Raw genomic sequence first — 14,484 nt, forward strand, 5'->3', positions numbered from 1 at the left:
ATATAAATGTAGTGTATTATTATTATTATTATTATTATTATTATTATTACTCCACAAAGACCCAACATATGCTTGACATGATTAATAAATATGTGTTGTCACACCTCACATTGCAAGGCCAAAACAAACTCCCTAGAGATATTCCTGTCAATGTGTCTTGCTTTTGATTAATTCCTTAAGTGGTTTTAGCTGGGCCATTAGCTCATTTCTTGCTGTGCTCTGTAATGTCCTCCAACTTTATCTCTGAAGGAAGCCTGCTGTACATACTCCTGATTCAACAATAAGGGATGTGGCTTATGTTACACTTTCCCTCACATGGGTTAAGAACTACTCAAGGTCATTTTAAAGCTTGCTTGAGTCCTCACAGTCAGCAGTGGTTCTTGTATTCTTTCTGTAGCTCTACTTCCTAAACACAGTGGCAGCCAGGCCATGGGAATAAATGTTTATTTGTTGCTGAATAAATACCTTAGAAAACTCAATCGCCCTAATTTCCTCCACATGGATGTTTTTATTTTTCTGCCTAAAGACAAGTGTTTCCTCAGTGGGTTTTATAACAGAGAAACAAAATTGGTTTTGAAAAAAGTGCAGTAAAGCAACTGTGAATACAAAGGTATATATCATAATATGAATGGGAGGGGATTAATTACATTTTTTTTCAAGAAATGTTTGCCTTTGGTTTTGAGCTCAGTTTGGTATTTTCTAAATTGTACTAGAATCATGTTTCTTTATCCCAGAGTAATAAGGGTCAGGAGTAGCATGAATAAATTAAATCTCTAAAAATAATGAGTCCCAAATCTCTACCCTCTTCTTTTCAATATTTCAGGAGTGCCATCACACAGTAACACTGAATGAATGGAGTTTTACTCTCCTCTCTCCCCATTATTATCTCATGGAAATCTTAATGAGAAAAGAAACTCTAACCTCATCATTAGTCTCCACTCTCATCCTAAACAGGCATAATAGACTATCAAGAATCAACTGCGGGATGTTCCTTTTTAGCATAATATTTTCCTAAAACAAGCAAAGAGGCCTGTCAGCATCCATTTCTAGAGATATTTGCACAGTGCTATAAGGTGTTGTCTTAGGCCCTGGACACACAGTCTCAGCAAGTTAAAGGACCTAAATGACTGTTTGCTGTGTTCTAGGGAAATACATTCGTTACATATGGGTTGCTTTCAGGGGAGATGATTCAGGTATACTGGGTTTCTGTTGGAATGAGATGTAGCATTTTTTGCTACCCAGTTTCTGGCTCTCTGTTTCAGGCCAAAGGACCACTCTCTTCCTGGTTAGCTACCTCTCAGAAGTTTGAGAGGTACCACTCATCTTCCACATCATACCCATTAAGATAGCTACCATGAAAAAATAGAAAATAAAAGTGTTGATGAAGATGTAGAGAAATTAGATCACTTGCACATTGATGATGGAAATATAAAAGGGTGCAGTTGCTACAGAAACAGTACAGATTTCCTTAAAAGATTAAAAATAAATTGTCATATGATTTGGTAATTCACTTCTGGAATATTTCTTCCAAAATTGAATGTAGGATCTCAAGGAGATATTTGTACATCCATATTCACAGCAACATTATTCACAATAATGTTGTGAAGGTAGAAGCAACCCAAGTGTCCATAGACAAACAGATGGATAAATAAAATATATATACATTCAATGAAATATCACACAGCCTTAAACAGGAAGGAAATTCAGACATTTGCCACAATATAGATGAGACCTGAGGACATTATGCAAAATGAAATAAGCCAGCCACAAAAGGACAAATACTGTAAGATTCCACTTACATGATGTACCTAATTAGTCAAACTCCGAGATGGAAAGTAGAATGGTAGTTGCCAGGGGCTGGGGAAGGAGGGGAAATGAGTGGAATTTCTGTTTTGCCTGAAAAGAGTTCTGAAATGGATGAAGCTGATGGTAGCACAACAGTACAAATTTACTTTATGCCACTGAACTGTATGCTTAAAGTGGTTATGATGGTAAAATGCATGTTGTATGTATTTTACCACAGTTTCAAAAAAAAGATATTAAAGTTTATCACCAATCCAGAGTGGGTCTAGGGTTGAGTAGAAGCATCGAGACTGCGTGTCTGGTCTACAGAGTCAACAAACAGGGCACATATCTCACCAATCCCCTTCCACTGCCCATGACAAACATTATTAATCAATCATTCCAATACTCTTTCCTCCTGAGCCCAGAAGCAACATCATAACCTTTCTTAACATAGGCCACTACCAAACCATTCAACTTGGTGTGTCAGCTATGTTGGCATAGGAGAAAATTGTGAATGTCTTTGAAACCCATGCCAGAGCAAAGGAGGGTACAATAACATAAAACTTTATAAGATAAGAAAAATCAGTATAAACTTGATATACTAAGAAAAATTTCTTTTTCAGCCCTGTCTCAAAAAGTCCTAAAATAAGCGAAATCAAAGCATTGGCTTTGGCCAACATCACTACTCATTTGAACCCACATAACCCAGGTTCAGGTCTCTATAAATGAATCAAAACTCTTTGAAGGAGAATTGATGCCAAGTTTTGGGACAGGAAAATTCAGAATTGGTCTAGAATATCCTATCGTTGCCAGAGAGCAAAGATGATTTAGAAAACCACTGATCAGTGATAAAAGAACAAAAGACAAACTTGGGAACAGGACTCCTACTGCCCAAGATATACCCATGTCAGAATAAAGTCATCATCATCACCATTTAGAACAACATACAAAAATGGAAAGAGTTAACATAAAGAATTAAAGGTAGTAGGGATATAAAACCAAAATTATCATTTTATTGCTTTTATTAAGTTACAAGGTATTGACTCCATAGCTAATCTCTTTCTTTTCTATTTAATACACAACCAATGTTAAGCATGGTTCTGTCAAGTATGAATGAGAACCTGTTTCTATCACATGAGCAGAAAAGATTGGTCACTGTAAGTGGGCTGAGCAGTTGGTTCAAAATTAGAAGCTATCCTGTGAACACGATTGGCTCTGTGACCTCATGTCATACTACAGCAAGGAACAAGCAAAGTTCATCAGTTCAAGAATGATTATATCATACATAATAAACAATAAAAGGAGAACCCAATGCTGTGTTTTCAGATGATAAATTAGCTGAATGCCATGCCCACTCCCCAATAGAGCACAAGGACCCACTCCCTCAGCCCTCATGGGGAATAATCTCTAGATGACCCTACTAATGAGACACTAAGACATAAGTAAAGTTCCAATTACACCAAAGAGGTCAATATATCATAGTGACAGAAAAATGAGGCAGGCTCATGCCATGTGTTCACAATTTCTGATAAAAAAAACCCCTGAATTTCAGAAGAAAATATCTGAGAGATAGGGTTGTAAATTTTCCATGATCTAACTAGAACACTGTAGTAAATGGCACTTGAACCACTGGACTATGCAACCATAGTACCCTGTATCCTGACCTGAAATCAAAGGGTTAACAACGTGGAACTTGCAGCCTCCCAGGGTCTTTTCTTTCAGGGTCTGGTAAAGTTTTTAAAATGCTAGGAAGATGTAAATTTTGTATCAGGTGTGCTTACTAAGACAGAGTAAAAAACTGGACCTCAGAAATAGGTAAGAATAAAGATAAAACAGGATTTTAAATGATTGAATTAGTTGAATGTGGTTTTTTGCCTTTTAAGGTATTTAGTTTATTTAAGGAACTCCAATAGATTTGACTATGAGTTTTAATCAAATGTTTAAAAGAGTCAGATTGTAATCACTATAAACAATTTAAAATTTTTCTGTGTTAAATCCATAAATTTTGATGGCTTTGTTGAATAAGTAGTATGTGACTATTTGAGAAGTGTCAGCAATTGAATTTAAAGAAATACTGCTTAATAAATTCCTGAGATCATAAACTGGACAGTGAACAATGCACAGATGATCATGAGTATTCCTCCCCAAGCACAGCTGTGCATTGGACACTGAAGACCATTGAAAGGATAAAACCAATTTGCCATCCCAGGAGACTCAAAAACATTTTTTAAATTGCTATTCAAGTAAAGATATCACATGCTCAATCTTTTCTATAAAGATGGTGTTAATTTATCTGATTTGGTGGGATTTGACTTTTGGAACACCCTTCTAGGGGTGGCGAAAGTTTTTGCTTCCCAATTCCACTGTCAATTCCATACCTTTGGGCTCATCTGTTTTTCCTCCTGGGTTATCATCTTTTGTGGAATCCTTCAAGGTTCCATATTCCTTTTCCATTTTGGCTGCTTCTTGCTTGGTACTATCTGTTTCTTCATGACTCTGCACAGATGGCGCTGGAATCAGATTGCGCACAGATGTTAGAACCCTACTCTGTATCTATTAGTTAATTCCTAATGTAGAAATAAACTTTATTGAAAAGGTACAGAAAAAAATTTTGAGCTGAAAGAGATCTTAGTGATTATTTACTCCAACTCCCTCCTCCCATTTCACAGAAGAGGAAACTGATGCCCAGAGGTGAGAAAGGTCAAGGTCATCCACTGAATTAACAGAAGAGCTGGCCAACCCACTGACTTTCTGAATTTTGGTTTAGTGCTTTTTCTCTTCTACCACACTGTGTCATTAGAGTGTAGATTATTTTCCTTACTTTAATTAATATAGGCAATCAAGTGGGATATGTTAGGCCCCAGAGTAAATTTGAGTCTCGATTCCAAATGAAAATAAGTCTATAGTTGCCCAATCTCTCCTTTATGTTGTATTTTTTAAAGAACGGTTTATTCCTCAGAGAAGCACCTAATATTTAGGACTATAGCAGCTGTTTGGGCCTTTGGCCACATCCTGAGAACCTTCAGTCAGGGTGTACAGTGATTTTCAGTGCTTTTTGGGACCAGATTTCTGTGCTGAGACTAGACTAACCAAGGTTGTAGCTACTTAAGCCTATGACTGGATGTCAGATTTTAAAACTTTTAAAAGTCTATAATTCTTTATTAATGCTTATTGAAGTTCATTACTTATCACTCAAAAGGGTTGTTGTGCTAAAAGCTAGAAAAAATCATTAAATAAGTCATACCTGGGAAAAGCCTGCTTATATTGTCAGTAAAATTTTTTTCTAGCTTGTTCTTGGTCTGAAGAGCAATCGTTTCATCCAAGTTTTCTGGAGGGAGGAGGGGAAGAAATATAATTTTAGTTTCTGAAAGATAATATTGAACTTATACTAGAAATGTTTAAATTTCACCAGAAATATCACAATAGCAATTCCACAATATTAACACTGCCAGTAAGAAGCTTTGACATAGATTTTATTTCTAGGAATCATAGACTCTAAAAAGAATATTACTTGACATCCTCAAGTTAAGGCTCCTACTCATTTAACTGCAGAAGTTCTTTCCATATTTTTGTGGCCACTGCTAGAACATGCCCAGGGTTGAAACTTCTAGTGGACACCTGTGGTTTTGGCCTCTTCAACACCTTCTGGTAACTACACCTTGATTTTCCTTTGGAGAGCCCAGACCTCTCCCATTCTCAGCACATTTGGCTCAAGTCGGGGCTGAATTAGCCATACCTGGCTCCTCAGTGTCTTCCATCCCCTGGGCTGAAGTGATTGGTTTAAGGAGAATAAACTGACTCAAGTCAGGCCAATGAGATTCAGTACTAGAACTTTTGGAAGAAAGAGGTTCTCTTCCTGTAGAATTGTTGTACTGCAAGGATGTGAGGGTCATGCTAGCCATCTTTTTCCTATAAGGAAATAGCTTGTCTGGAATAATTTAACATATGGAAAGTCAGAGCTGTGAGATGGAGAGGGATAGACTCCTCACACTGTTGGTGGACTTTACAACCTGAAGCCAGACCATCCCTAACCCTGGACTTTTCAGTTACACGAAATAATTAAATTTTCTTTTTGTTTAAGCCAAAAAGTTGGATTTCCATCATTTAGGGTTCTCATTCATTAATGAGGCAGCCAGTTCTATTGTTAGGTAGTCTTAGGTGGTCTTAAGAATTTCCCTATTCCTATCAAGATTAAATCTGTATCCTTGTCTTTGTTCCAACTTTGCCCTTTGTAGTAATATCATATAGATGTTACTAGACCTGAGTCTAGACTGTAACCACCTCAGGGTAGACAATACATTAAAATTCACACTCTTTATATTCAGTTATTCAACCAGCCACATATTCATCTCACTAATAGGGCTGGGCTTTTTTGCTATTTGCACACAAGCATTTATTTGCAATTAATAGATAGAAAATCCATTATTACCTTGTGTTATTTCTCCCTAAGTAACTTCTCCTTCCATCCTATACCATGACTGTTTTGAGAAGATGCATTGTTTTATTTTAGGTAATATGTTGGTATATTTCCTTTCAATTTTCTGTACATACATTCATTTTTTTACCACCAAGGTTAAGGTCACATTTTAAATGGTTTTAAGTATTCAACTGTGTATCATGAACATTTACTCCTGTCATTAATCCTTATAAACAACATTTATATTGTATATGTAATAAACATACAATTATTAAAAACACTTAAAAGTAAACATTTAAAACAAACATTAAAAAGTAAAGTTTAAATAGTCTAAATAAGAGTAACTAAATAATTTATTTTAGATGTTCCTTCTTATGGAGTATTTAGGTTATTTCCATTGTTTTGTTCCTATAAACCAATGACGTCCAATAGAACTTTCTGCAATGATGGAAATAGTTTTTTATTGTTCAACATATAGCCACCAGGTACATGTGGCAACTGGGCACTTAAAATGCTCCTAGTGTAAATGAAAAACTGGATTTTAAATTTTGTTTAATTTTGATTACTTACAATTTTAATAGTAACCTGTGGTTAATGGCTGCTGTACTGCATGGCACGGCCATAAACAGTAGTGGGAATACCCACCTTGTATGTAAGCCTTTTGGCATCTCTAATTTATTTCCATAGGATAAATGACTAGAACGTGGAAGTTCTAAGTCATAGAGTATTGGTATGAAACAATGAACTGGTTCGAAACAATGTCTTTGATCTACTGTTAATTGAGTAAGTAGGCCACAAAGCATTGTGTGTAACATGAATCCATTTTTCATCAAACAAAAGTAAAGAAGAAACGACCTAGGTATACACGTGTGCCTGCACACACTTAGAATATCTGGAAAAACATGAACCAAAATGTAACATTGTTGATGCAATTGAGTGATTTTTTTTATTTCCTTTTTTGCATTGAATGATTTTTTAAAATTAAATATGCTCTTTTATAATCAGAAAAAAATAGTAAAACTCTTTTTAAGTAGGAAAAATAGAGTTTATACAGAATAATTCTAGATTACTTTGTCCCGTGAGATGTTCTCTTCTGTTTATTTCTCCCTCCCTCACCAGAGACCAAAGGACTGTGGAGGCATCTTGCCCAAAGGACATCGGGGGTGAGTGGTATTTGTTGATTAACTAAACCACGCAGGAAAATAAAAGACGTCAAAACAACAACTTACATGCAGTATCAAAAAACATCCAAGCTTACTTATAAAGTTTCAGCAATCAAGGATAGAAAAATGTTTTCTGTGGAGGGCCAGATAGTAAAGGTTTTTGACTTTTCAGGACACATGTTCTCAACTATTCAACTCTTCCACTGTACCACAAAAGCAGCCGTGGATACTGAAACAAGCGTGAATGGCTACGTTGCGATAAAACTTCATTTACTAACACTAAAACATGAGTGTTACATCATTTTCTTGTGTCACAAAATACTATTCTTGTTTTGACTTTTTTCAACTGCTTGAAAATGTAAAAGCTGTTCTTTGCTTGTGTGCTATACAAAAATAGGCGATGCACCAGAGTTGGTCACGGGCAGGAGTTTACTGGCCCTGCTGCAGTAACAAAGGCCATTACTGACGCAGAAACTGAGGCACTGGCCTTCATCCACATGACAAAGCTGGTCTCAGACAGAACCTCTGGTGCCCAGTCCAGTGTTCTTTCCTCCTTATCACATTCAGACCTCACTGGTTAAAATCAAGACTCTTAGTCCCGACATTCAAATACAATTGAAAAAAAAGTGCAATTTTAATAAAATCATCTGACATAGAGATTATTAGAAAATATTAGCAAGACAAAATATAACAAGTATGAAATGTTTGTATTCAAATTGGATCAATAAAGATTAAAGCTGAAAACTTTCGGTTGATTTTATTTGTATTATCAAACTGGGCACTTCCGGTTACCCAGATGATTCGGGGTATTTTGGCGTAAATGATCAGATTACTGAAGTAATTACTGCCAAATCCCTACCTCCCTTTGGATGATGAAAACTAAAACAGTAAAAACAAAACAGACAGACTCTCACCCAGGTAGGAAACCCCTTCTTCTGGAGATATAGTGCCATACTTGACCATCATCTTCACAAAGTCAATCAGTGTTTTCATGATAGTAATCAGTGTTTCTTTCTCTTTGGCCTCTTTTTCTATATAAAAAGACAAAATTATTTTTTAAAAAACTAGTGGAGTATAGCTTCACCTTTCAATGTAAGTTGATGAAGTACAGCATTTTGTTGAAATATTTCTCCCTACATTTATTCTTAAAACCCCTTGTATTTAATGTACAAAAAGCCTAAGACTTGATTGGGGCCATGTACAGGTATACTAAACTTTTCTGGACAACTATAACTCCTCCAAAAAGATTTACTTGAATCTGAAATGCTTTATTAATGGAGTCGGTGATGGAGACAGTTTATGACCGGAGACAACGTGAACTTGAAAGGAACGTCAGATCAGTGGCCCAGCAACTTTCCTCCACTCAGGCTGTACATGTGTGAGGGCAAGAACAGCCTGCCTTCAATAATCAAGCTTAATATTTTAAATAAACACATATATGTATATTTATTTTTTAAATGTAAAGTTTATTTCTAACAGTAGTATATATTGCTTTCTACACTGTATTTCATTTGAAAGAATATATGTGTACACTAAAAATATTTCAATGGTACAGTAGTAAATAAGAGTCAAAGTAACATTCTCCTCCACCTTGGGGCTCCCACGCCCCGTGGGTAACCACTAGCAAGAGTTTCTTGGGAACTCTTCATATTTGACATACTGTCCTGCATCTTGATGTGACAAGATGGCCAATGATTCCATAGGAGTTCAGTAGATGTATTAACTCTAAAAGCAGAAAAAATATATTTCTATTTTTGAAGAACAGAAAAATTATAATGCTAGAGAGTTCATTTTCCCTGTTCTTTTAGCTGCTCGGAAGGATTTTATCTACTCATTCTAGCCTTTCCCCCATCTTTTCATCCTCCCCGCACTTGAGGATAGTAGCTAATAGACATCAGTCTACATTTCTCTACCAATGGAGATTGGACATCTTTCTTTTTTCTGCTCCCTTGAAACAGTGGGAGGCAGGGGCCTGAGAAAAGCACCAGATCTGCAGACTCTCATTATCCCTGGAATTGGCTGTTTCAAGAGCTAGACTGAGGAGTGAGAGCTAGTAAGCCCACTGTGGGCTCTCAAACGAGGCTATATTCTACAGCCTCATCTTTATCAGTATCAGAGATATTTTGGTTTTCTACCTGCTTTATTATTTCTCAATCGGTTCAGACCTTGAGTGAGAAAGACAGGTACTATCAAAGACCTCAGTGTAAGTATTTAAATTAAAAGTCTACAGAGATAAAGGCAATATGGAATGGGGTCAAAGAACCTGAAAGATTAAAAACAAATAAAATGAGGACCACTCCATACAACAGAATCTTTAAAATACCATAAAAGTCACAAGGTTGGGAGAGAGAAAAGCAGGATGACAGAGGTTCTGAACTGGGCATCTGCCAGCTAATGGGGCAAGATGGCTCAGAGCAGACCCTCAGGATTACCAACCTTGCAGACACCAGCAGAGGGGCTGGGCCATTAGGCCACTGTCTGGAATTTAAAGACAAAGGATGTTGTCTAGTAATGAAAGTTCACTCTAAGGTCACTTCTTGGGAAAATATTGTTACATTTACAGAAATCTTTATTACAAATGTTCAGTCCAAGCCTGAATCTTTGACTAGGAAGAGAAAGAGCCATTGAGGCAGTGCAGGCCATCTGTGTGGACAGTGTTGACAACAGAAACTTTGCCCCAGGGTGTCCTCCTCATAGATCAACCACAAGTAAACAGTAACTGAAGTCTTCAGTGAACTCATTTTGGTAGACATAGAAGAGAAAAGAGCAAGACACATTAAGGACTTTGTTTTTAAAAAACATATCATTTTTCAAGTGTGTTTTGGGCTCCTGACCTCCTTTAGTCCAATGTTTATTTCACTGTGACTCATTCGAAAGGTGAAGCTAAAAATATCCAAAAAGCAAAATTCTGAATCATTAAAAAATAATCAGTTATGGTCCACAAACTGTTCCCACTAAGAGGAAATGAATACAAGCTTTAAAAATATTTGTAGTAAGAGCTGGGGTAGAACTGAGTCAGACAGGGGCCCCAATTCACCTCCCACCTGCACCAGGTTCGCTCCAGTACCACAACTGCAGCAGGTGCTCAGTCACTGTTTGCTGAGCAAATACATGAGCCGTCTATCAACAAGAGGGTTCAATTGTCCAGAAACTCCACCTTTCCTGATTACCCTCTCCTCAATATTTCCATGACTCGTATACTTTAGAAAACATGTATGTGAAATATTGTCCCCTAGGCCACAATATGTCATCGAGGATTTCATCTGGATTCTGAAAACAGGAAGAGAAAGCCACCCACACATTTCCTGGAATTATTGTTTCTGTTCCACATGGTCAGAAAACAGTTTTTACCTGAATCAATGCTTTTCAGCAGTGCATAGAAGTTTGGGAAATATTGCAGTTCTTCAAAGTTGTCTTCACCGTAGGTTTTAGTTCTCCTTTCTAAGCCATTTGTCAAGGTTAAGGTGTTAGATACAGTTTCATCATTTTCTCCATTAGCAAAACCATCTTGAATTGCCGCCATTGGAGTCTCCAGTGGGAATTTAAAAATCAATAAAAAAAACACATTTTGTTAGAACGAATGACACTCCAGCTGGGTTCTTTCCTCTATTGTGCCCTTGACTGTAGGAACACCTCCTCCTCTGCCTGTCCTGCAGGATCAAACTAGAAACATGAAAAAGTCATTGGGACTTAGAGACTGAAGACCCTGGATACTACTCAGGAGAGAAATAGGGAATTTCTAGGTTTCTGCTCTGACCGAGTTTCCCTCCATCAGTTCTCATGAGTGTCTCCTGCTAAAACTGCCTTTCACCAAGCTGGGATGAGGCCAGGGAGATTTGAGTTCAGAGACTCTTACTAAGAAAGATGGTGCAAGGTATAGGAAATCTCATCAGAATACCTAACTCTAGTAGAGCAGTCCCACCATGGAAGTTTCTGGGTAACATTTTAAGGACCATCTAGAGGGGTGCACAAGACTCTTTACCTAGACCTGATCCATGTCTGGGGTTGTCATATTAATGATCCATTCTCCATTCGGTGAACTAGACAGAAATGTATAAGCTTTTTTTTTCTTCTTTCTCTTACTTTTCTTCTATTCAATCCATCAGTAGCGTTTCGCCCATACTTTCAAATTTTATCCCAAATTTGTACATTTCTTCTTTTCTCCTTACCCAACTCTAGTCCAAGTTGCCTTTATCTCTTACCTTTTATCGGCTATACCACCTACCTCCAATCTATTCCTGACACTGTATTTTCTACATCTGTATCCAGAGTTGTCTTTTAAAAAAACTAATCATGTAACTCCTTTGCTTATAATCCTTTAGTGTTTTTCCATCATTATGATAAAGATCAGAATCCATTCCTGGTTCATAAGACCCTGCCTGGCCTGGCCTGGCCTGGGTCTACCTCCCAGTCTCATCTCTCATTGCTCTCACTCAATGTACCAGCCACAATAAACTTGTCTTAGTTACTTGGATACTCCACGCACCCTTCTTTACATGTGCCTCTCCTGGTCACAAGTTGACTCATTCAGCCCTCAGTTTTCAGCTCACTTCCTCAGGAAAGCCTTCCCTGAGCCTAAGGCCAGGACAGGTTCCTTTTTTTTTTTTATAAGGACTCATAGAACCATGTTTCTTTCCTCAGAGCACTTAATGTGCTTGTAATTAAAGTACATGACTATTTGAAGACCATCTACCTCTTCCATTAGATCTTAAGCTTCTTGAGAGCAGGGATTATGTCTTTTTAAATAGGCATTATATTCCCAGTGCTTGTACATAGTTGTTACCACAATAAATATTTATTAAAGAATATTTCACCTGCATTTTATTTGCATTAATGCATTTAGATAACATGAGTGAACAAGTGAAGAATATGGACATTTTAGAGACTGGAAATGAGTATATAATTGGAGTACAAAATAGTGAAAATTATTATGTCAGTTTCAGTTCAGACTGGTAAGCATGAGTAAAAGTTGTAAGTTCTTTGACAAAGCTATAAAGATTTTTACAGTGGGTAGATCTTCAAAAACTGTTTAAAAAGATGGCAGCTCATGGGGATTGGAGGTAGAGATAACAAAGGAGAGGTTTTAGACAACCTCTTCTTTGCATTTTATGTGTTCTAGCCTCCTCTAAAGCAGGGGTCTATAAGCTTATATAGTCGTTTTCCTTGTATTTGGGATAGGATGTTGAAGGGGATAACAAGCCATGGAGTGTGCATGCTCTGGGGGAGAAAAATCAAAGAAGGGGTTGGGAGTTTGATACCTTTCTATCACTAGCTCCATCTAGAGTTTTAAAGAGAATTCAAGGAAGAGACAAAGATTTCAGAGCAAATGGATCCAGCAAGGAAAAGGAAGAATGAATGACTGGTCTACGTAAAGAAAGGATGACAGGCGGAGCTCTGAACCAATGAAAGAAGGAAGGAGAAGGTGAGAGAGCACAGGGTAGAGCAGAGGCAGCATCAGGCAAGTACCTCTGGGGAATATAAATGCTGGTATGGCAGAAGCTCAAATCAACCTGAGTTCTAACTTTTTTTTAAAATTTGGGGGTGCATATAATGATATCCACAGTGAACAGGAGTTGAATACCCAAAGAGCTTGGAAATCTTTAACATTATTACACCAGGATTATACAAGTAGTTATGTGAAATATCCATTTTATATGATATCACGTTATTACACTGTGGGGTATAAGATGTAACCTTTACTTTTAATATAATATCATACATATCTCTAAATTATTTTCAGAGTAGAGTTCATTTATATCTTTTAACTTATTGGTATTTCATGAATATTTAAGTTGGCTAAAAATGTCACATACCCCAAATCTTCTTTGTCTCTGAGTGAGGTACTAATTATATACAGATTGTATTAATTATATACAAATATGAGTTTACAGACAAATTCATGGCCATGCATATGCATGCATACATATGTACATAGCATATTCATGCACATTCACATATACATACCACTTTCTCTGGTATTTTTCCAGGCTGACTCTCAGTCTTGCCTGTGGGTTTATTGGTTTTCTCTTCATAATTGTTGGCTTCCTTAGAGATTAATTTTTGTAAAACCTCTGCTACCTCATCTTCCAGTGTATGTGCCTGGCTTTCTGTGATCTGTTATAAAGAGTGAAAACATACGGTAAAAAAAATCTAGACTAAACTGTAGTTGAATACATTTTTAGAAGACAAGCGTATCTTATCCCTCTTCTGGATAACCCTTGTTTATGCCTCCACACAGGTAGGTCTTCACAGTGACTGACCGACACTCCTGGGAAGAAGTGTCTTGGGCTCATGGTACAAGTAGTCAGGCTTGTCTGTTGAAACCCACAGAACATCTATTTTGAGACACATCTTGATCATTATCTCTTAATCCTCAGCTGCAAGTCAGGTAACCTGGAAACCTACAAAACTGGCACCCTACTAAAGCCTGCCAGGGCCGTGTAGGGCTGGGCAGCCAAAGCCAAGCTGAAACAGGCTCCAATTGGATTGCTTAGTTTCCCAAACACAGCATGCCTTTGTTCCTGTGATTTCCTTCTCACCTCACAATGTCTTTTACTTAAGCTGGTTAAATCCCAACCATCCTTTTAAGATCACTTCAAACACCTCCTCCTCTGAAGCTTTTCCTTATAGCTCAACTGGACACAATCCATCCTCTGGCAAACTAAACTGATCTTCTGGTTCTTATGCAGCTTCCATTATATGAGTGTGTGTACTTGTCTAATTCCTCTGATAGACTACAAATTTCTAGAGGGAAAGAACAGTGCCTAGCATAAAGGAGATGCATTAGAAACATTTGGCTATTTGAATCAAATGACTTGGCTTCATAGCATACTCCAAACTGTATTACGAATTTGGTTTATTCTCATGCATACGACTCACTAGGCCAAGATTCAGGAGTTTAGAGACGATCTTGTCAAATACTCCTCTGTCATTTTCCTCGTAAATCCTGGTAGCAATTTTCTGGACGATGTCTTCAGCGGTTAAAGGAGTTCCGTCTAGCTGGTGAAGGCCATCTGGATCATCTGGGCAGAGCAATCACAATTTCACACCACGGTGAAAACACAGATCTATTTCTTGGGTCATATGAAATTTCTAATCTATACCTTGCTCTTGTATACT

At 37.3% G+C, this 14,484-nt stretch overlaps 1 protein-coding gene across 2 annotated transcripts in view; it reads right to left on the reverse strand.

Annotated features, from left to right (window-relative positions):
* The window catches only part of SCG3 (secretogranin III), a 37,821-nt gene that overhangs the window by 15,541 nt on the left and 7,796 nt on the right, over positions 1–14,484 (reverse strand). For both annotated transcript variants that reach the window (XM_037143032.2, XM_037143033.2), the window contains exons 5-10: positions 14,245–14,387; positions 13,330–13,479; positions 10,717–10,894; positions 8,280–8,396; positions 5,030–5,113; positions 4,164–4,295 (exon numbers count right to left, since the gene is read on the reverse strand). In XM_037143032.2, coding sequence (XP_036998927.1) covers positions 4,164–4,295; positions 5,030–5,113; positions 8,280–8,396; positions 10,717–10,894; positions 13,330–13,479; positions 14,245–14,387 — 804 coding nt within the window. The remainder of the gene's footprint in view (positions 1–4,163; positions 4,296–5,029; positions 5,114–8,279; positions 8,397–10,716; positions 10,895–13,329; positions 13,480–14,244; positions 14,388–14,484) is intronic.

The sequence above is a fragment of the Artibeus jamaicensis genome, unplaced genomic scaffold, assembly GCF_021234435.1.
Source record: "Artibeus jamaicensis isolate MK-2021 breed Jamaican fruit bat unplaced genomic scaffold, CSHL_Jam_final contig_548, whole genome shotgun sequence".
NCBI lineage: Eukaryota > Metazoa > Chordata > Mammalia > Chiroptera > Phyllostomidae > Artibeus > Artibeus jamaicensis.